The 25,069-nt window shown below is 38.2% G+C and overlaps 1 protein-coding gene and 1 long non-coding RNA gene across 2 annotated transcripts; one reads left to right on the forward strand and one right to left on the reverse strand.

Moving 5' to 3' along the window:
• Positions 1-302: 302 nt before the first annotated feature.
• Positions 303-23,458, reverse strand: faah (fatty acid amide hydrolase). Its single transcript, XM_061888071.1, has 15 exons — positions 23,058-23,458; positions 19,176-19,289; positions 18,830-18,970; positions 13,506-13,639; positions 13,210-13,416; positions 13,105-13,145; positions 12,906-13,030; positions 9,616-9,741; positions 9,436-9,530; positions 7,829-7,928; positions 4,740-4,783; positions 4,624-4,663; positions 4,278-4,386; positions 4,055-4,200; positions 303-904 (listed from the first exon to the last, which is right to left on the reverse strand). The coding sequence occupies exons 1-15, from the start codon at positions 23,280-23,282 to the stop codon at positions 782-784; spliced, it is 1,770 nt and encodes a 589-aa protein (XP_061744055.1). The 5' UTR covers positions 23,283-23,458; the 3' UTR covers positions 303-781.
• LOC133543484 (uncharacterized) lies at positions 9,338-12,773 on the forward strand. The gene is made up of 3 exons (XR_009804389.1): positions 9,338-9,542; positions 9,618-9,756; positions 11,831-12,773. It is a non-coding gene; the product is annotated as an uncharacterized LOC133543484 (long non-coding RNA).
• Positions 23,459-25,069: the final 1,611 nt, after the last annotated feature.

The raw sequence follows: 25,069 nt of genomic DNA on the forward strand, positions 1-25,069 counted from the left end.
TTAATTTTCCTGAAGGAACTCTCCTGAAGGAATCAATAAAGTACTATCTATCTATCTAGAAACTAGAGTAAGATTACCATTTCAGTGTTAATATTTAAGGGAGCCCGGGACCCCTCTGTACTGGAAAAGTTGGGCCTCAAAAAGTGTTTTAAATGCAGATGAAGATGTATATAAGTCTCCAATGAAAATAATATAAGAAGTTTCCCCAACTGGTAAATAACAGCATCGCCCTGATTATCACCTGCTTCCAATGAACGCCCCTGCCCTTTTAGCGCTGTAATTGGAGCATTTATAGTATGTCGTTTCTTTTGATAGATGGTCAGTTTAATACAAAGCGTACAGTCCATTGTTTAACAGTCACAGAAATATATTGAAATACAATCAAATGCTAAATAAATAAACACACTGCTTGATGAAATGTCAGAGCCTGTCAGTTAATTGGTTGAAAACTGCATTTAATTAAACATTGTTTTATGTTATTAGTGCAAAAGGAGTGAACATTTACCAACAAAAATAATTAACTTGGATTAAATGCGTGGTTCTTTAAAGTGCGATCGAGAAGAAGTACTGGGACACCTGGCTGTGACGTCACCAGCATGGAGCAAAACAACAAACTTCCACTCTGCATGGAAGACCGTCAAGATGTGGGAGTGTGTTAATGTTGTGTCCATTTGTGAGGTCACAGGTTGCTGTTATATGAATAGCGGAGCCAAAGGAGTGCAAAGAGGAATAGGTTTTATGTGTGATTTAACTAGATCAGGCTAACTTTTTCTAGCCTGGCTTACTTCCTGCTTTGTTTAACAAGCTCCTCCACCTCCTTCATGAAGCGCAGGCAGAGCTCGTCCTGCCACGGGGGGGCGACACACTGCACCGCCATGGGAAGGCCCTGGCCTCCTGACACCGCCTACACACACACACAAATACACACACAAACAAATGAACCCGGTTTCCTGTCTCCATCTCTTGTCTAAAAGTGAAACTACAACTAAACCACAGGCGCTGTACGTCCTGGTTAGTTAGAAACTTGGAGGGTGCTCGTCTGCATTCATTGTGACCCGCACTGTTTTGGTTGAAAAACCATCTTATGCTCACACGCAAATAAGAAGGACAACGCCACATCGCAAGAGAGGTGTGTGTTAAATATGTCATTTTGCACTTGAAAAATGTATTATTGAACCATTTATTTCCAAGGAATGTGTTTTAGTACAAAGCATTAGAGGTGGGAATCTTGGGGGAACCTCTCGATTCGATTCCCATTCTAGGGGTGACACTTCGTTTCAGAATCGATTCTCAATTCAACACAATTCTCGATCAAACCGGTTCTTACAGTGTATTATTTGGTACAATAACCACAATACAAACTTTTAAAAACAAACCTCCTTATGGTTCCTGATTAGGCAGGGAGATGGCCTTAAAACTTTTTTATTAAAAAAAATCGGTTTTCGAAAGTCATGGTTTGATTTAGAATCGGAATAAATTATAATCGCAATTCGGATGTGTATTCATTCTTTTGAGCACCCCTACAAAACATGCAACAAATTAAATTCGAGTATGATTAAAAAAGTTTATAAATAATAAATAAAAGTGTGAAAATGTTTCATTGGTGTTTGCTTTCAGCTCTCTGGCTTTGGTTTTATGTCTGCAACCTGTTGCTTTGTTATTTCTTATTGCAATGTTTTATTTACCTCCATTGTTATTAGATGTTTAATACACGATTTGAATATTTTGCACAGGAAACACTTACACTTAGTGGTGTCAATTGATTTTTTTTTTTTTTTAATCAGATTGATTTCACTTTTGAATTTGTAATCATCACAGGTTATTACTTCATTCATCTATCCCTTTGCTACCGCTTGTCCCTTTCGGGGTTCAGGTGGGGGGCTGGAGCCTATTTCAGCCGCATTACTCGCTTGTGTAATTTAAATAAACTTCAAAGAGAGCACAATATTTGGACACTAATGCAATTTTATTGTAAGAATATCATTAAGGAAATAAAAAATGTTTTAGGCTACTTTAATGCACTACATTTTTTTGCTCAAAACCTGATAACAGTTTTATCAGATCAATCAGTCAATCAAAGTTTATTTATATAGCCCTAAATCACAAGTGTCTTAACACACCAGTTAAAGTCTCTTCACTCATCTTTTCACTGGTTTGCATTCACTTGATCACGTGTGACAACCTGTGCTACCTTTTAGGTAACCGTCCATGGTTAAGCTAAAGAAGCATGTACAGTCAAAATAAATTGCATGATTAATCTGCATACACACATGAGTAATGGGGGATATTGATTTTTGGAATATGTAAAGTAAGAACGAATATGAAATACAAATGTATTTCAGTTTTAGGAGTTAAATGGTGGAACAAGCTCAGTGATGAGTTGAAGACATGTCGTTCTTTGTTAAGGTTTAAGAAAGCCTTGAAAAGTAAAATAATGGAAAAATATAAAATATAGCAACAATTACCTTCATCCCATTATCTTTTTTTAACGTTGATGTTTCAGGAAATCAAATTTTTAGTGAATGTATAGGATAGGCAAATACAAGCCTTGGCTTCAGCCTATTCCTTTTTTTGGTCAGTCTTTTTGCTTTTTGTGTGTATGATTGTTAATATGTATAATCTGTACTGTTAAATTGATCACACAAAATGGTTGGTTATATGACCGAAATAAACTCATTTAAAATAATAAATAAATAAATACAATTAATGCTGTATTTTTGGTGATTACTCAGATAAATTGGCCCTAGTATGTGAATGTGAGTGTGAATGTTGTTTGTCTATCTGTGCGATGAGGTGGCGACTTGTCCAGGGTGGACCCCGCCTTCCGCCCGATTGTAGCTGAGATAGGCGCCAGCGCCCCCCGCGACCCCAAAAGGGATTAAGCGGTAGAAAATGGATGGAGTTAACTCGTTATTTTTTACATTCCTAATAATAATGTGTTATTATTATCATTGTAAACAGAAGTGAATTCACATAAACTTTGGTGCACTCCAGTATTTAATACACAACTACTAAGTCCAACTGTCTTTCTGCTCCTTCTTATCTTAAAGTGATAAATTGAAGTACATCACAAATTTGAACTTTCACTATTCATCAAGCCTGAAAAGGAGTAGGAGGAAACACGAGCCTATTTATTCCAACCATTTCTGATGTTTTAGAAACAGCTAATCTATTCATTTTTGTGTTCAAATTGTTCACTAACACTAACAGGGAAAGCAAAGTACAACAAATGATTAATATTAGAGTAAACAGACAGGGTTTGTAGAGATTATTCAGTGATTAAAGAGTCAATGAATATATGAAATTGTAAAAAAAAGTGACGGAGACTTTGTACAATGAAGTACAGAATGTTTGATAAACAATACCTCAATTCAATTATTAAAAAAAAACAAGTACAGAGTGTTATGACAATAATGTAGCAGGATTTTTGCTCAAATAAATATAGGGATGCATTTTAATTCAAAGAAATACTGAATATTTACTTTTTTTTTTTACCTAGTCCACTATGTAAATGTTTGCAAAAATATTGGTTATGTTCTTAAGGTTAAAAAAAACCCATTGATTTAATTGGGACGGCGTGGCGCGCAGTGGGAGAGTGGCCGTGCGCAACCCGAGGGTCCCTGGTTCAATCCCCACCTAGTACCAACTTTGTCACGTCCGTTGTGTCCTGAGCAAGACACTTCACCCTTGCTCCTGATGGGTGCTGGTTAGCGCCTTGCATGGCAGCTCCCTCCATCAGTGTGTGAATGTGTGTGTGAATGGGTAAATGTGGAAGTAGTGTCAAAGCGCTTTGAGTACCTTGAAGGTAGAAAAGCGCTATACAAGTACAACCCATTTATTTATTTATTATAATTATCATTTTTAATTTTAATGCAATAGGAACCACAAGTAAGGATAAACACAAACTACATTTATACAAAAAAAAACAAAAAAACAACAACATTTGGCCTCTGGGAAAATGCCAATCAGTAATAAAACTACTGTATTGTATAGGTGTAATTATTAATATGGATGTTTTCCACTCCCAGTATTAATGAAGTCACCACTTACTCACCTCTTGGAAAAGCTTGTCCCAGTGGTCCTGAAAAAAGCCTCTGTAATGGCGAAGCTCATCCTCATCCTCTGCTGTCACCGTGGACACGGGAACAACACCAGCGGGAAAATTAAGCAGATTGTAGATAGCCGTGTAAGAAAGAGGAACTGCGCAAAACAAGAAGGGGGAAAAAAAATGAGCTTGCGTGCTTTTATGACGTTATGGTACATGAATTCAGACGTACAGCTCAGCCTGCTGCAGTACGTGAGGTTGAAAGCGGGTCCAAACATTGGGCACAGCAGCACATCCATGCGGCACTTTCTCCACTCTGCTAATGTTTCTTGAATGTACTCCTGTTGGGACACAACAAGATCACTTTGTGTCATTTGAAGTACTCATCTACCTCTGCTTGTGATTTAAAATTCCTGGTACACAGATGTCAGTGTAAAACTCACATATGAAACACTTTGTTTACAAAGTGTTGTTTACAATGATCTCGTCAGCGCTCTTATTGCTATTACAACATTGGTTATATTGTGCAATATTTCTGTTCATAGATGAGCATGTGGTAAAATGCTGTTTTGCATCACCTCAACAGCTGCGTGATGCTTCCACAGCTTGGGAATGGATCTAGAATCCAAATTAGAGAAGAAAAAAAAATCTGGTGTCATCGTCATTGAAAAACAACACATTAACTTCTTCTTACCCAATTCCGCTGATGCTTTCCAGGAGAAAAGAACCACGAGGAGACTGGAACACCGTAATATAATATGTATTAATAACATTATAAATAATCACTAAGTAATATATTTTTGCAAGTACGGATGTCGCTTTCATTTTCAAATACCAATATTTGAGCCTTAAGTACTGGCTGATATCAATATTGAGGTCAATGACAATGATGGCACAAATTATACATACTTTAATTATTTTGTAGTGTGGCTTGTTAGAAAAGGTTTGATCAAATGAAATTAATCTAAAAATCAACAGTAGGTCGACACAATACCAGAATGTCAGAGGTCGATACTAAATTGGCCCTCGTGAGTGAATGTGAGTGTGAATATCGTCTGTCTATCTCTGTTATTATTGTGTTGTGTCGTTAGTTGTTGTGACTCTTGCTTTTGTAGCTGAAGGTTTTTTTGTCCTGCGATGAAGTGGCGACTTGTCCAGGTTGTACCACGCCTTCCGCCCGAATGCAGCTGGGATAGGCTCCCGCCACCCCCGCCACTCCGAGAGGTACAAGCGGTGGGAAATGGATGTATACCGATACCCATGTAATTTTAATTCATTGAAAAGTGTTTCAAAGTGTGAAGTACTTCAGATCCCGGTGCTTTGACCATTTTCTTGCACATAACTTAGATTGCAGTAGCAGCTGCCTCTCACCTCCTAGTATATCAAAACAAATAATACTGTGCTTATAAATAACAACAATAGTCAATTATTTTACATTTAAAAAGAACAGCAGTGGTATGGAGTCTTCAAGTACATAAAAACAACCGTATTGTTCATATTATTCTTTTAAAATTATATTGAAATGCCTTCTGCCCGATTGTAGCTGAGATAGGCACCATCGCCCCCCGCGACCCCAAGGGGAATAAGCGGTAGGAAATGGATGGATGAATTCTACAAAGTGCCATGATAAAGAGCTGTGTTCAGCAGATGGCCACATTTTAACACCACTGGTTTACATTATTTAACCAGGAAGACAAAGTGCTGCCAAACGACAAAAGTGTCTCGAAACTGTCTTCTTAGCACTAATGGAAGTAATAAATGTTGGGTAGCAACATTGTGAAGGTTTTCTGCACGCGTTGCACACGGCAATTGTATGCAAACCTTCTGCCAGGCTTGTGGTAGCGGATCTCCGTTTTCATTCGCGCTGTGAATACTTCCCCTTTAATGACCGCTTGTATTTGATTAGCAAATAAATGAAAGACGCAAGACACACTTCCTTCACATTTTATGTGTACCTCGCTAAAGTGACACTGCGGATCCCATCTGCTATGTCTATCTCTGGCGAGACAGCCGAGTATGATGTGTGTTATTAGGTGGACTGAAGGAGAAACATAATCATCAAATCCGCATTTGTGGCAGGCTGACATATAAATTATACTATGGGAAACACTAGCTCATTATTTAAGACATCAGGCTTCTTCTACAGCACTAACTGCTCACACGCCAACAATCAATGTCGAGGAAAAATGGTTGGACAGTCTTAAGTACTAACGATACTAAAAAAACGCGTGTTTTTGCGTGTTTATATCAAATAATTGACACTTTTAACAACCCTAAGGGTAAGTATGAAAAACACTAAAATATTTATTATTAACCGTCTAAAACAGGGGTGTCAAACTCATTTTAGCTCAGGAGCCGCATGGAGGAAAATCTGTGCACAAGCGGGCTGGACTATTAAAATCATGGCATTAAAGCTAAAAAATAAAGACAACTTTTGTATTATTTTTAAACAAATTAAGTAACATGTATGACAACATTTTTCCAAAACACAATATAGAATGTGTGCTATATCAGGATAATGCTTACATTTATAATTTGTTTTCAAAACTGTTACAAAAAAGTGGGACCCTAAAAATTTACTGGTGGACCCAATTTTTATGACTCGATGGGGTCCCTGGGACCCCATTTGGAAAATTCCTAGTGCCAACACTGATGGAGTATTGGTGCGTGCAAAACAGCAGCAGGCGGCTGTGGCCTGCGGGCTGGTTCTAATAAAGTTAAAAGTGCGGTGAAATTATCCTCTGCATTTGACCCACAGGGGAGCAGTGAGCAGCAGCGGTGGCCGCGCCTGGGAATCATTTTTGGTGATTTAACCCCCAATTCCAACTCTTGATGCTAAGTGCCAAGCAGGGAGGTAATGGGTCCCATTTTTATAGTCTTTGGTAGAAGTAAACATGCTGCAGGGCAGCTTATAACAGACCTTATATCAGAGACTATACTTACAAGCTGATATAATCCGATGTTTTTTTTTGCTGATATCTGGACACCCCTATTAGCAACATACACAATGTTATCAAAATTCATAGCAATACAAAGTATAGGCTAAAATATGGGAACTAATGGAATAACTTCTTCTGAATAGCATTAATATTCTAAATAAACACAATGCTTTGCCTAAGAATATATATATATATATATATATATATATATATATATATATATATATATATGCATATATGTGTATATAGTGTATGTTTCTTAATTCAGTATCTGAGTCCCTTGAAAACCGCCAAATAAATAATAATGATTAATAATTGATTGGATTTATTTTATAGCCCCTTTCAAGAGACTCAAAGCAGTATACAGTGAGAGCCCATAATTTGTTCACTTCACAGTGACATTATAGTGGTTGTAAGCTACTGGTTACTGTATATCTACACAACTGTGGCAGACTGAAGAAAACATGGCTGCCAATAAAACCAAGGATATGTAATGTAGAACAACACTACATTTGAATATAAATAAGTCAGAAAAGTATGACGTTTAGAATCCATCCTCCGATATAAACAGGAAGCAGTCTAACAGCGAGGAAATTGAAATGATTGTGCTATTGTGCAAGCTAAATAAGGTAGCCCAAATATTCAAAATAATGCTCAGTACATACAGCAAAGCAATGCTAATGACAACCACAATATTAAACCTTATCTTAAATATAATAAAAAATAAGTATGGTTATCTTTGCAAGGACAGGATTTTTGGGACAGTATGTCATTAACCATGCAGTGGCGCCTAATGGAATGTCTATTGAGTGCTAGCAGCAAATAAGAAGACGACTCCACTGACCAGAGGCTTCAACAGGAAGGACAGGGTCTTCTTCAGCCATACAGGAAGATAGTAAGGCCTCACTTGTATTTTAAGACAGGGATCAATAGGTCCACCCTTACTAAAAGGAGAGAAAGTGTAGAATTAAAATCAGAGGTGATATGCAGCTAGTTGTTGCAAGAGTTGTGACTATTACACAAATGCAAACAAAACTGCACCGTTCATAATTTCGAGCTATTCAAAAGCTCTGAACACATGTAGAGAGAGTATTACCTAAAACAAACATGGACACTAACTTTAGAGTATAAATGTAGAGCTTTACAAGACCACACGATGTAAGCCACTTTGCTACCTTTCACAATGTTACATGCATGCCGTAAATGCACAATAGCTCCATTCTATCACCTGCCAAGTCTCCTGTAGTACCTAAAACATCCTGATGGATACAAATAGTTGCATCCGACATATCAAAAGTGACCTGCCTCAACATGCGCTTTAAAACGTTGGTTGTTGCTACTCGGATGATCGGGTGAAACTCATGCATGTTACACTTGCACAAAAATACACACAAAACACAAAATACTCCTCATCTACACAATTCAAATAAAAAAAAGAGCTTCCCCAATACATTAATCATTTGTAAAAAAACACAAGTAAAAGTATTTAATTCAAAATAAAAACATATTGTGTGTCCATCAATAAGATATACTAATTGATCAAAAATACAATATATAATCACTTGATATACAACAATATTCAGTATATAAATACAAGATACATATACCGTATGTAATTACATCCACATATACTCACAATAATACACCCACTTAAACTTTCAATAAAATTAATTTGTATAAATACATTACACTATTAGATTTCAATTTTTTTTCCCCGAAGTACCACCTCAGAAAACACTTGACCAACATAATGACCAACATTAAAATACAGTAGAGTAGTAGGCCTACGTAGTCATTAAAAACAAGGTACAGGTTTTCCTTAACAAGTATACTTAGTATTACTGGCCACTGTAACATTACACACAGTCTGAATAGTAACACTGTGTTTTAATATCTAATGAAGTGATTCTTTGGCGTACCACTATATGGAGCCTGTGTACCACTACTGGTACACATACCACAGTTTGAGAATCTCTCCATTAGACCTTTAAGACACTTTATGTTTTACTTTTATCTGTTGGACCATTTTTTTCAAATTGAATTATGTTATTGCTTTGTTTGCTTTCCTCGTCTAACTGGTTTCATTGAGCCACCCGGCAAACTAATTAAGAGTTGTACTGACAAGGCTGCTTTAAATATTTTCATTATTTTAATTGTACTATTATAACATTTGTCGTGTTGTTGCTGTGTTGTGCAATACACTTCTTAATAAATGTAATTTCCCTTTCCACTTTCTTATGCTATCCAAATCATTAGTCAAGTAAAAAAAAATAAACTTCTTATATGCAGTTTTCACATTTCAGAAATAACGCTTTGTCTCCATTTATCGCCAGCTTCCAATTACTGCCCCATCCTGTTTGAGGTTTGGGAAAATAAACACTATATTTACATTAAGTGTAGAGAGAGAAAGGGAGCCTTTCCGGTACAATGTCAAACAGGAAAACAACTCACAAGTTTTGTAACAGGGTGGAGGCACCATCTGCCAAGATCCCCTTTACGATGAGCTCAAAAGCATAATTCATCTTCGGAGGAGTGTATGGCACCAGCTTCATGCAGAGGTTTTAAAGCACATTTCACATTTACTCCGATAAAGAACACATCTTCCATTTTTTAATGCAGTGTGGTTCTTACAGTGTGTCCCGCCTGCTCTAGCAGAGCTTTGACTTCTCTCATGCTTCGGATCATGCTGGGTGTGGATTGCGTCAAGCAGTCGCTTTCAATGTAGCCGATCCTCAGAGGTTTGGAGCTCTTGTACATCTGATAAACACAAAGGTACAGTACTTTTTTTGTATTGTTATGAAGCTAATTGTTGCACACCAACGCTGGTTAACTTAACAAATCAAGAGCAGAAAGTCCTGTTCATTGGAGAGAAGCTGTAAACTCAATAAGCTGTGTAACAACTTTAATAAGTGTGACCCTGAAGTCACTATTCAACAACAAGGTACAAATAGAACCAATGTTGTAATTGTGGTAGGACGCAAACTGCTTAGTCAGCATAACAGTCATCCGTCCCCACATCACAGACTTTGATCTTTTTAAGCATACTATTCCATATGTTGGTCCTAAACTAAACATTTTCATGTAGAAAACTCTCTCAATAAAGTACAAAAAATAAAATACTACAGTAGTATTAGCCACCAGAGGAGACTCAAAAATCAGATCACACTGTTCAGTATTGTGGCCACTCATTGGCTTAGCTTCGGAGAGAACTGCTATATCGGATAAAAAGTGTAAAAGTGAATGAAGTGTGTTATTGCATGTCTAGATGGCTCTCATTTAGAATGTAGTAAACTATTTTTATGTTCAAGCTGAGAAAATATAAAAATCATAATGAATAATTCCTACTTCGCGAATATGTATTAATTTGTTGCGGTCATGTCCCAAAACTAATCAACAGGCATGAATGAAGGATTACTGTAATACTTCCGATTAATTAATTTTAAACAGCAGACGCATGAGTTTCACACTAAAATCTGAGTAGTATTTGCACTACCTACATTTTTAAGAACATGCAGAGGTCTATAAATCCGCTTTATGCTGACCACTCATGATGCTTGTACTGTAGTATCTATGTACTGTACATGTAGCTACTGCCATCTTGTTTAGTTAAAAATAATATATATATATATATATATATATATATCAGAAAGTTTCCTCCAGCCACAACTAGTATTGCCAAATAGCACAAAACCATTAACGAATAATGAATAACAACCTAATACTGTGTATGTAATACAATATACAGTATTGTAATACAGTGGAACCTTGATTAACAAACCATTCATTATACAAATTTTGTGAAATACAAACAAATCAAATACAATTATAATTTTTTTTAAGAATCTCTTCTCAGAGTACAAATGTTTCATCCACTCGGGGACGGCGTGGCGCAGTGGTAGAGTGGCCGTGCGCAACCCGAGGGTCCCTGGTTCAAATCCCACCTAGTACCAACTTCGTCACGTCCGTTGTGTCCTGAGCAAGACACTTCACCCTTGCTCCTGATGGGAGCTGGTTGGCGCCTTGCATGGCAGCTCCCTCCATCAGTGTGTGAATGTGTGTGTGAATGGGTAAATGTGGAAGTAGTGTCAAAGCGCTTTGAGTACATTGAAGGTAGAAAAGCGCTATACAAGTACAACCCATTTATCATTTATCATTTATCATTGTTGGCCCAGCAGCACAGTCATTTTGTGTGGGCTTATCAATGTCCAGTTATTATTCGGTCCACAGAGGAGGGCTGTCGATAGTTACTGTGATAAATGCTAAGTTTTTAGCCTTTTTATAGCATTTTTACATTTCTGCTCAAGCAATGGACACGCAGCGTGTGGTTTGAAACATTCAGGAAGCATCCACAGCGTTGTCGTCACTGCCCACACTCCCTTTCTTTCGCTGCACACCAAGATTAATCAACAATGTAAAGTGGATTTTATGTATTATTTCTAATCATGGCAGCAACCTGACTGTTAAAGTAACAATAAGTATTTTTTTAATTTTATTTCAATCTGTGAGTGCACCACAGAGATAGTGACAGTTTATGTGTGCGAGTCGGCACAGCAGCTGAAAATGAGGACAGTTCAACTAGTGTTTGCTTGATATACAATACTGTATAGCACTTTATATTGTGTTTCACGTGTACATACATTTACTAAAATATGGCCTTTTTTAAGAGTGGAACCTATTTTTTTTTTCTCACTAGCACTCATTGAGGGCGGCGGACGGTCCTCTTTCCTCTTCCTTATCTCTCCTGCTTGCTTCTTTGTCTTGTCTTAACTTTCTTGTTGCTCTCCAAATCTAAACATTGGAACTAAATAACTGGCTTCAACGAAATTGACAAGATCTTGGGTTTAAGGGAATCTGCTTGTCGTGACGGAGCGGTTGTTGCTGGACACACGACGGACTCTTGGAAAAAGAAGTGCCACGTGCCTGGCGACCCTTCCAGTTGAGAATGTGAAGACATCCACCAGTTCGGAATTATGACAACAGGACATCTGCTGATTGGAGTAAGTGTTGCTCTGGTTTGCAGACAAATTGGAAGTTGCTGGCAGTCTTCAAAGTACTCCAAAGCTGCCACAAATGATTGGAGGATGCGGGAAGAACTGTGGACACTTTTGTGATTTGGATAACATTGAACTATTTACCCTGCAGGATGAATATTGAGGACCAGTCAGACAATTTAAAATGAAAAGCAAATTTGGATTGTTTCCCTGGCTTCGAAACTCTCCTGAAGGACAGTGCGGAAAAGACACAAACTCCCTTCCTGTCTCTCATGGACACACCCGTTGTTGTTGTTGACTTTGAACCGACTAGCAGCAGCACAACACCAAGGCCATGGAATAGAGACACGCAGCAGGCTTACACACACACATGCATCAACAAAAATATACGCCACACACACTTACCCCGTCCAACGCCCTAAACGCGAATCCCTTAGGGGTGATGGACGGCTGGGCAGCGCCTGAAGAGCTGCAGCTTTCCACCGTAGCCCTTCCACTCTCCCCTCTGTTGCAAATCTCGAGATGTACGTTGTATTATGTATACGTGCTTTGCAATGGAGTTTTTTTTCCCATTCCATACTGGGCCCCCTTAAGAACCCAGTCTAGATTGTATTTTTTTTTACTCATCCTCCCCCAGCGTTTACCTTTTTCCCATCTTTTACGGAGTGCCTTGTGGCGACCCATCAGCGTTCCTGTTCTGTAACCCTGTACACTGTTTATTTGTCTAATATAACGGGTTTGTGCTGAAAACAAAGTTTTGTTGTACTTGTGCAATGACAATAAAGACCTACCTACCTACCTTAATGTTTACATTGTTTCTTATACAGAAATGTGCTCTATACAAACTTGTATATTTACAAACCCTGTTCAAGAACCAAGTTCATAAATCAAGGTTAAACTGTATAACAATGAACAATGTAGAGCACGTACCTGTACATTAAAGGAGACAGGTGGGACAGTGGGGTCTAGGTCAAACATGTGGTCACACAGCAGTGCCTGCATGCACAGTGCCAGGCTGTCCACATCCTTGGCCATGGGCCCTGGTGAACTCCGCACTAAATTCAAGGAGAAACAGTCTCACTCTTGCGGGCTCAGTTTGCCAGGACGCAACCGTAATGTCGTGACTCACCTGACTTTTGCCCAGGGCTAGCACTGCTGACACCACGCACGCTACGCACCAAGCAAGACAACATTTTATAGCAGAAAATAAAAGTGAATAAATTGGGAGGATGACCTTAGTCGACCCGCCGTTGGCTTCAAGGCACAGAACCCGCAGAATGCAGCAGGGATTCTGATGCTGCCCCCGATGTCACTGCCTATGCCAAGCAAGGAGCCGCCACCACCGATGAGAGCCCCCTCCCCACCGGATGAACCTCCGCTGGTCTTCTGGAGGTTGTGTGGGTTCAAGGTCTGTCCATAGATGACGTTGCTGCACTCGTAGCTGCAGGGGACATACAGAACACCAGAGACAAGCTATAAAGCAGGCTCCACGTAAAGGTTGCATGGTGTGGTGGTCGGCATAATGTTTACCTTAACAGGCCTTGGGGGACATTTGTTTTCACGAAGGGAATAGCGCCTTGTCTCTTCAGGACTTCCACAATCACAGAGTCACTCTTGGCTGGATGGTCCATGTTGATGAGTAGACCGCACGTGGAATCGTAGTTCTGTTGTGGCGGGACGACATGAAGAGATAAATGTGTTTTACATCATATCTTGTCAAAGGACAATACTATAGAAAGTAGGGATGGGTAACAAAATTGGTACTTTTATAGGCAGGCACCGACTGAATTCCATTGTTAACGCGTATCGATTCACGTAAAATCAAACAGTGCCATTTTTCGATAAATTTGTTGCATGTGACGTCACGTCCCATTTCAGACGCAATCTTACACACTCGGCGAGGAAACAAGGCAAGGCAAGGCAACTTTATTTATATAGCATATTTACAACAATTTCAAAATTGGACCAAAGAGCTTTACAGGTTAAAAAGCGTTAACAAAAAAAAAGACAAAGAACATTAACAATGCATAAGCTAAACAAAATAGTGCAAAAGAAATACGAAGAAAGGGTTCGGATAAAAAGTAAAATTGCAAGATAAAAATAATGATATAATAAAAGTGCGACAAATTGAAAAAAAAAAACTAAAGCGAAGTGGTGGCGGGGACTAGAAATGGTGGCCTAGTGGGCAGGCTCAGCTCAGGTTAAAGGCCAGCGAGAAGAGATAAAGAAGGGTTTAGAAGACCCCCAGGCTTTGGGCTGACCTAATGTGGAGGGGAATGCTGTTCCAGAGCTTAGGGGCGACAACGGAGAAGGTTCTGTCCCCTCTGGTCTTTAGCCTGGATCTGGGGACCGCCAGCAGCAGTTGGTCAGCTGACCTTAGGGCTCTAGACGAGGTATGATGGTGCAGTAGGGGCTAGGCCGTTTAGGGATTTAAAAACAATTAAAAGTAATTTAAAATCAATGCGGTGACAGGCAGGGAGTCAGTGGAGTGATGTGCTCGCGTTTTTTGGTGCTGGTGAGAAGACAGGCAGCCGCGTTTTGCACAAGCTACAGACGGCGCAGTGATGCGTGATCAATGCCAGCGTACAGCGAGTTGTTGTCTCGCCGGTGTGTGATGAAGGCGTGGATAGCAGTCTCCAGATCTCTCTGGAGACTGCTATCACTCAAGCAGCACTCAAGCAGGCCTCAGCCGGACTGCCTCTAGGTTTTGTTTCAATTTTCAATGCCAACAACCAGGGCCGCTTTAATGTACGGACTTACCTGCGCAGAAGCCCCAATCAGGGGTGTACTCTCTCTCTCAGCTGTGCAGTTTTTTCCCGACTGCTCCCAGTTGGGCGAAAACCCTGGTCGCCATTGTGAGAGGCGAGCGCGTTGACTACCGAGCTAAAAGCATGGGCAATCACCCAGATTGTGCATGTGCCCTACACGAATAAGATGTATTCATGAACACAATTATTTCAAAAATTGCAAATGTTTGTATTGTTGCTGTTTTGTTGAGTAAAGTTATTAATTTTTGCTGTTGTTGTTGTTTTCGGGTTGGAGTTGGGGGGCGGCACTGCCGACAAGGCAATTATGCCTAATAGAAAAACTTTGAACGCAACGTAAGGCTCCCCTTTTCAAAATGTACTAGCTCGATGCTAATTAAATTGGATTTGCCATAAAAATGCTACTGATTAACAAAATAAATCTATCATACATCGTAAATGTGGATACATATGCAAAAGTGCAATATATTTATCTGTTCAGTAAATCTATTTATATCTGCACCTTCTTTTGTAAATGCAAACACTCTGCACCTTATTAAAAAAAAGATAAAATAGCTTTTATCCTGCACTACAACAGGCTAATGCAACAAAATATCGTTCTTATCTGTACTGTAAAGTTCAAATTTGAATGACAATAAAAGGAAGTCTAAGTCTTGTTATTTCATATGATGATTTCAACACCTCCAAATTTGGTAATGAAAACTAAGATGTAAGTTACTATCAAACAGCTGGTGTGTAATACTTACAATACTACCAGTATAAACACTTTGGAGGGCGCAATAAAAGACTAGATTTGGTTTAATGGCAAAGACTACTCCCTGAATAGGCAACACACCACTGCCATCTAATGTCTCGGAATGGCAACTGAATGCAAAGTCTAATACTTGCAAATTAAGTGTAAGAAATCAATATAAAACAACACAGAATTTGTCATTATCATTATTTGTTATATGTTAACCTTTGTCTTGTGTTAGGGTCGGCACCGACCCGTTTTAGTTTTTAAATGCATAAAAGAACCACATAAATTTATTTTTATGCATCAAGGATTTTTGACTTTGTCAGGAACCTCTATTTCAACAAAATAAAACTTGTTTTTTTTGTTTCACTAAATTATAAAATGCTCTGGTTGAAATTATGACCTTGGTGTTGTTAGGGTCGGTTTTGACCCAGTTATAAAAATAAGACTATAAAGCACTAAGTAGAGCCAAAACTGAACGCACTGACGGCCAGCTCCTCTCCCAATAATGTGAGCTTTAGTGGATTCTCATTTTACCTTGTTATCCAGTACAAAAACAAACAAAATTTATGTGGTTCTTTTATGCATTTAAAAACTAAAATGTCCAGACATTTGAGGTCAATTCAGTATAGAGTTGTTACTATGTTAAAATTATTAAAATGAAACAATAAATAAAACAAATTTATTTAAGAGATGTGTTCTAATACCCCTCAGTAATGGTCAGGTAACACAACAACCTTTTTTTTATTTATACGATTCTCTTGAGGTTCGTTTTACCATTTTTTTCAATTGAAATCGAGGGGTATACTGACAAAAAAAGGCCCAATGGCTCACACCAAAAATATTAAAACCAATATTTTCATGGATAAGGAAACCTAACGAGGTAACCAAGGGATGAGAAACAAATTGGATGATAGATAATTGTTTTTAGTGTATTTTACAGCTGATTTAAGACATGGGTCAAAACCGACCCGTTAACATAAGAGATGGTAACAGAAAGCTAACACAAGAGGAAGGTTAAAAAAATGTTTTTATGTTACCTAAAAAAATAACACTTTTATACAATCAACATTTATTCAACACATGAACACACAGAAGTACCAAACATTGGTACCTTTAAGTAGCGGTATAGTCTCCCAAGTACTGGAAATTGGTATTGCATCGTTTCAAATGTGAAAGGTACCCACAGCTAATAGAAAGTAAACTTGGGTAGTTTAGAGTAGTCATTGTACAGCTTGTATAGCAGTATAAATGGCCTGAAAACACACATTCTAGTCAAAATAGCTGGCAACACAAGTGAGTAGCCTGATAATTCTGTCCTGCCTACAGTGCAGTCAGGCACGGTGCATAAACGCTGCCTACACTGAGGAGCTGTGGTTCGTTGAGGGGAAAAATAAATGCCAACAAATGTGCTGCCTGTTATTTAGTCAATAATGGCTGTGTGTTGACTTTTTTCAGTGGGTGGAAAATGTATACTGCTATACAAGCTGCACATGGACTACCCTGAAGTTAAAGTTAAAGTACCAATGATTGTCACACACACACTCGGTGTGGTGAAATATGTCCTCTGCATTTGACCCATCCCCTTGTTCACCCCCTGGGAGGTGAGGGGAGCAGTGGGCATTAGCGGTCCCACGCCCGGGAATAATTTTTGGTTATTTAACCACCAATTCCAACCCTTGATGCTGAGTGCCAAGCAGGGAAGTAATGGCTCCCATTTTTATAGTCTTTGATTTGACTCGGCCGGGGTTTGTACTCACAACTAACACTCTAACCCAGGGGTGTCCAAAGTGCGGCCCACGGGTTATTTTTTAACGGCCACACTGCACATTTTAGGAATACAATTGAAAAAAACTTAAAAACATAAAAAGTGGTATAAAAGAGCAAACCAGTGAAATGTAACAAGACATTGTTGCAATGCTTACTCTTATAACACTAAGCTGCCATGCAGGATGTTTCTTTCTTTAAAAAATAACAATGAATCAAAATCAAGGTCATTTTGAATTATTGACCTTTTCAAGGCTCTGATTACGTCACATTAAATATTCCACTTTGAAATATTTTTTGGGGAAAATGTTGCATATTTTGTGTTTGGACATATAAAAAAACTGAGCTGTTTTTTTTTTTTTAAAGAAGGGCCTAAAACAAACAAAAAACATAAACAACAATATAACTAATAATTGACGGGTAGATCTGAAGTTGATCTCGAGATTATTGTGCTAAAAGTAAACGGTAAAAAAATATATATAATTTATTTTTATAACACTTTATTGAGTAGGACACTTTTGGATCCCAAATTATTTTAGTGTGATTTGTTTTTAAGTGTTATTGCTCAAAAAATAATAATGAATCAAAATCCAAAATTAAGGCTCTGTCAGGCCAAATTTCTTCTCCCTAGAACCCCCCCCCTCCCCTATTTACTTCCGGGGTCATGATTAATACAGACGTTTTGTTAACGCTTTATTATAAAAATATAACGCTATATTATAAAAATACAGACGTTTTGTTAACGCTATATTATAAAAAAATTAAAATACACAAGCTATGGGATGATGAATTTACTTCCGGGGTCACATTTCCTCTTATGTCATCCCATAGCTTGTGTTTGTAAATTGTTTTTTAAATTTTTTTATGATATAGCGTTAACAAAACGTCTGTATTTTTATAATATAGCGTTATATTTTTATAATATAGCGTTAACAAAATGTCTGTATTAATCATGACCTCGGAAGTAAATGGGGGGGGAAGGTATTTGTAGGGAGAAGAAATTTGGCGTGACAGCTCCAATTATTATATCCTCTCAAATATTCCACCTAAAAAAATTTTTATTGGTTGAAAATATTGCAAATTTTGTGTTTTTTCCATTTTTTTCCTAATGTTGATCTAGAGATTTAAAAGTTGACTAATAATGAAAATAATAATATTGAATAATGACACGTTTTATTTATTTTTTTGACCAAAACCCTCTGAGTGGAGGCCTAAATGTATATTTTTTATACACATATTGTATTGGTTTTAAAAAAAAAAAATCTGAAAATGGCGCCCGCTTGCTTTGATTTTTCAGTGTGCGGCCCTCAGTGGAAAAAGTTTGGACACCCCTGCTCTAACTACTAGGCCACTGAGTAGGTAGGAAGTATATCCAAGTTTACTTTCTATTATATTGTCTTTTGAAAATACATACTGTAATAATATGGTGGCTGAATTGGGAAGTGGTGTACTCTCTTTTATAAAAATACTAGATATATACATTTGTGCTGATACCATGTCAATCTACTGTATCGCTACATATGGCAGGTGTATTGTGTGGCCATATTTGGCAGTAGGGAAGGAAATCCGCCAACTTTCGAGGTTACCTTGTATGCAATGTTGTCCTTGATGCTAACTGGAACGCCGTACAGGAGACCTCGCTTGTTGGGGTCCAGAGTTTTAAGCTGGTCAAAGCTCTCCAGCAGAATTGCGGTGCAGCAGTTCAGCTTTTTGTCCACACTGAGAGCCTGCGGAATTAAAGTAATTATGATCCAACACCAGATCTTTTCCTCCCTGGATAATGATTAATGTGGCACTTCAATTGTTCTTCTTATGAACCTTGAGCTCCAAAGTCAAGTCAATAAACCTGAGAGCCAAACACACAACTTAATGGGAATGTGTTCAAATATGTATTATATAGTTGAAGGCTGAGCTATAGTTGATACTCCGCACCTTTTCCATGTAGGAGTAAAAAACATCTTCGGGTGTCAGAAGGTCACCCTTAAGTTTTTCTGTCAGCTCAGCCATGGAAAGTGACAAAACGAGAGCAGAGTCCATCTTTGGGTGCTGAAAAAGAGTCAGAGACACAATTCAAGTTGAAAATCTATTACATGACACTGTTTTATGATAACATTGATATTGAGGAGTAAACATTCTTTTATAATTAACAGTGATGCACTTGAATGTTTTTCCAAGGCTATCTCCTATACAAGACACACTGTCTTTGAAGTCATTTGCATATTATACTGTATGTTGTGTATTCTTAAGACGGACAGCATTTTTGTGTTTTGTTTTTTAAATACCTGGGAAATGTTATTAAAACCCAACAATTATCAATAAATATTTATAGGACTGCTACTTTCTTATTATAAAGCTATTGTGGCTTAATTGAGTGAATATAAATGGAATTTGTCAAAGGATATATACATATATATATATATACATACACATATATATATATATATGTATATAACTACATATGTATACATGCATACATAAATATATATATATATATATATTGTATTCATGTCAAACGCAAAAAAAGCAAACCTTAATTGATTTTTTTTTTTTAAGAGAAAAACAGTGAGGTATAAAATACTACACGGTCTAGCTCCATTCTAGCTTGCCGAATGTTTTGTACCATATGTCCCGGCAAGAAATCTGCGTTCAAAGAACTCCGGCTTATTAGTGGTTCCCAGAGCCCAAAAAAAGTCTGCGGGCGATAGAGTGTTTTCTATTCGGGCTCCAATACTCTGATGCTACCTCAGTAGAAGCATTTAAGTCCCATCTTAAAACTCATTTGTACACTCTAGCCTTTAAACAGACACCCCTTTTTAGACCAGTTGATCTGCCGTCCCTCTTTTCTACTCTGCCCCCCTCTCCTGCGTGGAGAGGTTGTTAGGTGACCACAGATGGATCGCTAGCTGTTCAAAATAGGGACCCGGGGTGGACCGCTCATCTCTGCATCTGTTGGGGATGTCTCTGCGCTGCTGACTTGTCTCCACTCAGGATGATCCCCTGCTGGCCCCACTATGGACTGGACTCTCACACTATAACTAGATCCACGATCTGCGGTCCTCTCCAAGGTTTCTCATTGTATCCCCATTGGGTTGAGTTTTTTCTTGCCCTGATGTGGGATCGTTGTGGCTTGTGCGGCCCTTCGAGACATTTGTGATTTAACGTTATATAAATAAACTTTTGATTGATGGATTGATAACATAGTTGTACTATTGTCGTGTGTAAACAATCTGGTGAAAAATGTGTAAGTTAACTCCTCTACCTCTGCACACAAATGAGTACAACTTTGTCAAAATTGTGTTGCCTGTGTTTTTTTTTCTTCTGACAAACACACCACAAGGTGGCGCTGGTATTAAAGGCCTACTGAAACCCACTATTACCGACCACGCAGTCTGATAGTTTATATATCAATGTTGAAATCTTAACATTGCAACACATGCCAATACGTTAGTTTACTAAAATGCAATTTTAAATTTTGCGCGGAGTATCCTGTTGAAAACGTCGCGGTATGATGACGCGTGCGCGTGACTTCACAGATTGTAGCGGACATTTTGATCCAGCACCGATAACAGCTATAAGTGGTCTGCTTTAATTGCATAATTACACAGTATTCTGGACATCTGTGTTGCTGAATCTTTTGCAATTTGTTCAATGAATTATGGAGATGTCAAAGAAAAAAGATGTAGGTGGGAAGCGGTGAATTGCGGCCGCCTAAAGCAACACAAACACAGCCGGTGTTTCCTTGTTTACATTCGGCTCTTACTGTAGACATGAGCGGAGAGTTTGCGTCGTTCCTACTGCAGCTGCGGACTCTTTTGCCTCCTTCCACCGGCCGCCATCGACCGTCGGATGCTTAATACGTAAAGGGGAAAAAAATAAAAATCTCAGCCCGGCTGCCTTGCCTCGTCGAGAAACGTGGCTTCCCTCTGAGACACTGGCGGTCACCTCACCCCTCCGACTTTAAGGTACCATATAATCTCACAAAAACACTAGTAACACAATAAGCAGATAAGGGATTTTCCAGAATTATCCTAGTAAATGTGTCTAATGACATCTCAATCGCTCCCACTGTCCTCGTCTTTTTTTCTTTTTTTTTTCTAGTCCTTCACTGTCACTTTCTTCATCCACAAATCTTTCATCCTCGCTCAAAATAATGGGGAAATCGTCTCTTTCTCGGTCCGAATCGCTCTCGATGCTGGTGGCCATGATTGTAAACAATGTGAGGATGTGAGGAGCTCCACAACCCGTGATGTCACGCGCACATCGTCTGTTACTTCCGGTACAGGCAAGGATTTTTTATTAGCGACCAAAAGTTGCGAACTTTATCGTCGATGTTCTCTACTAAATCCTTTCAGCAAAAATATGGCAATATCGCGAAATGATCAAGTATGACACATAGAATGGACCTGCTATCCCCGTTTAAATAAGACAATCTCATTTCAGTAGGCCTTTAAAACCAAAAGTATGACCTTCCACCCTCCATTATTGACTTGAAATTTCTCACACCAAAGGGTGCTTAGCCTGAAACTGTCATACTTACCACTGACAGTTTGTTTGTGTTTTAGTTTTTCTTCTGTGTGTTTAGTATTTCCTGTCCTAGTTCCTGTCAGCACTCTTATTTTGGTTCAGCTTCCTGTTTGTCTCCCTGTGTGCTGTTTTCCCTCAGCTGCGGCTGATTGGCACCTGGCCACACCTGTGGTGAATCAGCCCGCTCCTATTTTACCTGCTTTGTTCCTCCAGTCAGTGCTGGATTATTGTCGCTCTTGTGTCGTTGCTACCTGTCGTGTTGATGTCATCATTACAGCTACTACCTGTCGTGCTACTATTTGTCCATGTCGTCGTAGCGGTAAGCTGTTCCTGTTAGCTATTTGTAGTTTGTTTTCTCCTAGCTTTTTGGTTTTGTGTTTTCTTGTTAGCCATTAGCTGTTTCCATGTTTTTCTGTTTCCTGCTAGATACCTGTTAGCTTCCACGCTAGGCCTTTTGTTTGTTATCCGCCCACGTGCGCGCTTTTGGTTTGAACCCTTTGTTTGGTTTTGTTCTAGCTTTTTATATTAAAACCATGTTTTCTCACTCCATGCCCTCCTCCATCTCTGCATCTTGGGGTTCGTCATCAACAAACTTTGACAGAAACAAAATATGACGGCGTGGCGAAGTTGGTAGAGTGGCTGTGCCAGCAATCTGAGGGTTAATGGTTCAATCCCCACCTTCTACCATCCTAGTCACGTCCGTTGTGTCCTTGGGCAAGACACTTCACCCTTACTCCTGATGGGTCCTGGTGAGCGCCTTGCATGGCAGCTCCCACCGTCAGTGTGTGAATGGGCGAATGTGGAAATACTGTCAAAGTGCTTTGGGGTCCTTTAAAAAAGGGGTTGAAAAGCGCTATACAAGTACAACGCATTTACCATTTAATTCAAAACGTTTAAAAAGATTTGTATTTGTGCAATTAATTCAAATGTACACTGTACGTCTGTAACATCATTTTATATATTTGTTTTCTAATGTTTCCTTGCGTACTGCTAGTAATACTGGTGCCACATTTTCAGAATAATGGAGTTTACAGCCACGGTGATTTGAAAAAAAAAATAGGTTGATTGGCAACACTGAATTGGCTCTAGTGTGTGAATGTTGTGTGTCTATCGTTGGCCCTGCGATTAAGTGGCGACTTGTCCAGGGTGTACTCCGCCTTCCGCCCGATTATAGCTGAGAGGAACCAGCGCCCCCCGCGACCCCAAAGGGAATACGCGTTTAAAAAATGGATGGATAGTATTTTATACATGTTTTACTTTACTACTCTAGTTGCCAAATGTGATTCTCACCGACTGCTTGTAGTGAAGAACAGTCTGGTAGGCTCGAAGCAGCTGGTCTTCTCTCAGCTTCTTGGCCTTCTGGATTTTTCGTCCAGCGGCTCGGCGGCCGTCGACTGTCCGGGCCAGCAGCACCAGAGCCCCGGCAAGGCAGGCGGTAGCCCCGGTGACAAGAGCGGTTGACCCGCACTGGCTGTCCGGTTGAAGTCCTTGGAGGAAGTGTTTGACGTTCTCCATAGCCGTCCTTGTTCTTCTTCTCGCGGTTAGTGAAAGCCGAGGCAGTAGTAAACGTGGAGGGTGTGTGTTTATGATATTTATGAGGTTATTTCATTGTTTAAATAGTTACTCATCAGCTTAACAATTTCTCCTTGGCGACATTGCGATGGGCGCATGCGTACTGTGCACCACTGGGCCCATTCAACAGTAGCAGCAGTAGTCCGATAGAGGGCGCCACAAACACAGGCTGCTAAAATATAGGAGGCAAATACTGCAGTACTATTTCCGAGTCCACTCAATTGCATTCTGACGAATAATGATTGCGTTTAAACATTCTATTATTTTGTTATACAATTTAAAAAGAACAAAAAAAAAGTCTTAGTGACATAGTTTATCATATAATGTTAACGTGTTGACATTACGAGTTTTGTTCCTTTAATTTGTATTTTTGTAATTAAAATTCACTTCCTGTGTAAAGATTTTGAAAGACAAAAAAATATCCATAGGCAAGTTAGGTATGTGGCTTTTGCAATACTATAAAAAAGTAACAATAAAGATAAAAATAAAAATGTATTATGTAAAATGAAAATAACCCATAATGTTAACGTGTTGACACTACAATATTTTGTTAATTTAATTTGCATTTTTGTCACTTCCTGTATAAAGATGTTGAAAGATAAAAAATATCCATAAGCAAGTTAGGTAAGTGGCTTTTGCAATGCTATAAAAAAAGGAAAAAGTACAAATAAAGATAAAAATAAAAGTTTATGTTAAATGAAAATAACCCATAATATTGTGTTGACGCTATATTTTGTTCTTTTAATTTGTAATTTTGTAATTAAAATTAACTTCCTTTGTAAAGATGTTAAAAGACAAAAAAAAATCCATAGGCAAGTTAGGTATGTGGCTTTTGCAATACTATAAAAAAGTAAAAATAAAGATAAAAATAAAAATGTATTATGTAAAATGAAAATAGCCCCATAATGTAAACGTGTTGACAGTACAATATTTTGTTAATTTAATTTGCATTTTTGTCACTTCCTGTATAAAGATGTTGAAAGATAAAACATATCCATAAGCACGTTAGGTATGTGGCTTTTGCAATGCTATAAAAAAAGGAAAAAGTACAAATAAAGATAAAAATAAAAGTTTATTATGTAAAATGAAAATAACCCATAATGTTAACGTGTTGACACTATAGTATTTTGTTCTTTTAATTTGTAGTTTTGTAATTAAAATTAACTTCCTGTGTAAAGATGTTGAAAGACAAAAATAATCCATAGGCAAGTTAGGTATGTGGCTTTTGCAATTCTATAAAAATGTAAAAATAAAGATAAAAATAAAAATGTGTTATGTAAAATGAAAATAGCCCATAATGGTAACGTGTTGACACTACCATATTTTGTTAATTAGTATTTTTGTCATTAAAATTCACTTCCTGTGTAAAGATGTTGAAAGACAAAAAATATCCAGAGGCAAGTTAGGCATGTGGCTTTTGCAATGCTATTAAAAAGGAAAACGTACAAATAAAGATAAAAACAAAAGTTGATCTTGTAAAATGAAAATAACCCATAATGTAAACGTATTGACGCTATAGTATTTTGTTCTTTTAATTTGTAATTTTGTAATAAAAATTTACTTTCTGTGTAAAGATGTTGAAAGACAAAAAATATCCATAGGCAAGTTAGGTATGTGGCTTCTGCAATGCTATAAAAAATTAACAATAAAGATAAAAATGTATTATGTAAAATGAAAATAATCCATAATTTATTCTGAATTCACTCATTTAGTTATTGCCTAGTGCCCTA

This window comes from Nerophis ophidion, linkage group LG26 (genome assembly GCF_033978795.1).
Source record: "Nerophis ophidion isolate RoL-2023_Sa linkage group LG26, RoL_Noph_v1.0, whole genome shotgun sequence".
NCBI lineage: Eukaryota > Metazoa > Chordata > Actinopteri > Syngnathiformes > Syngnathidae > Nerophis > Nerophis ophidion.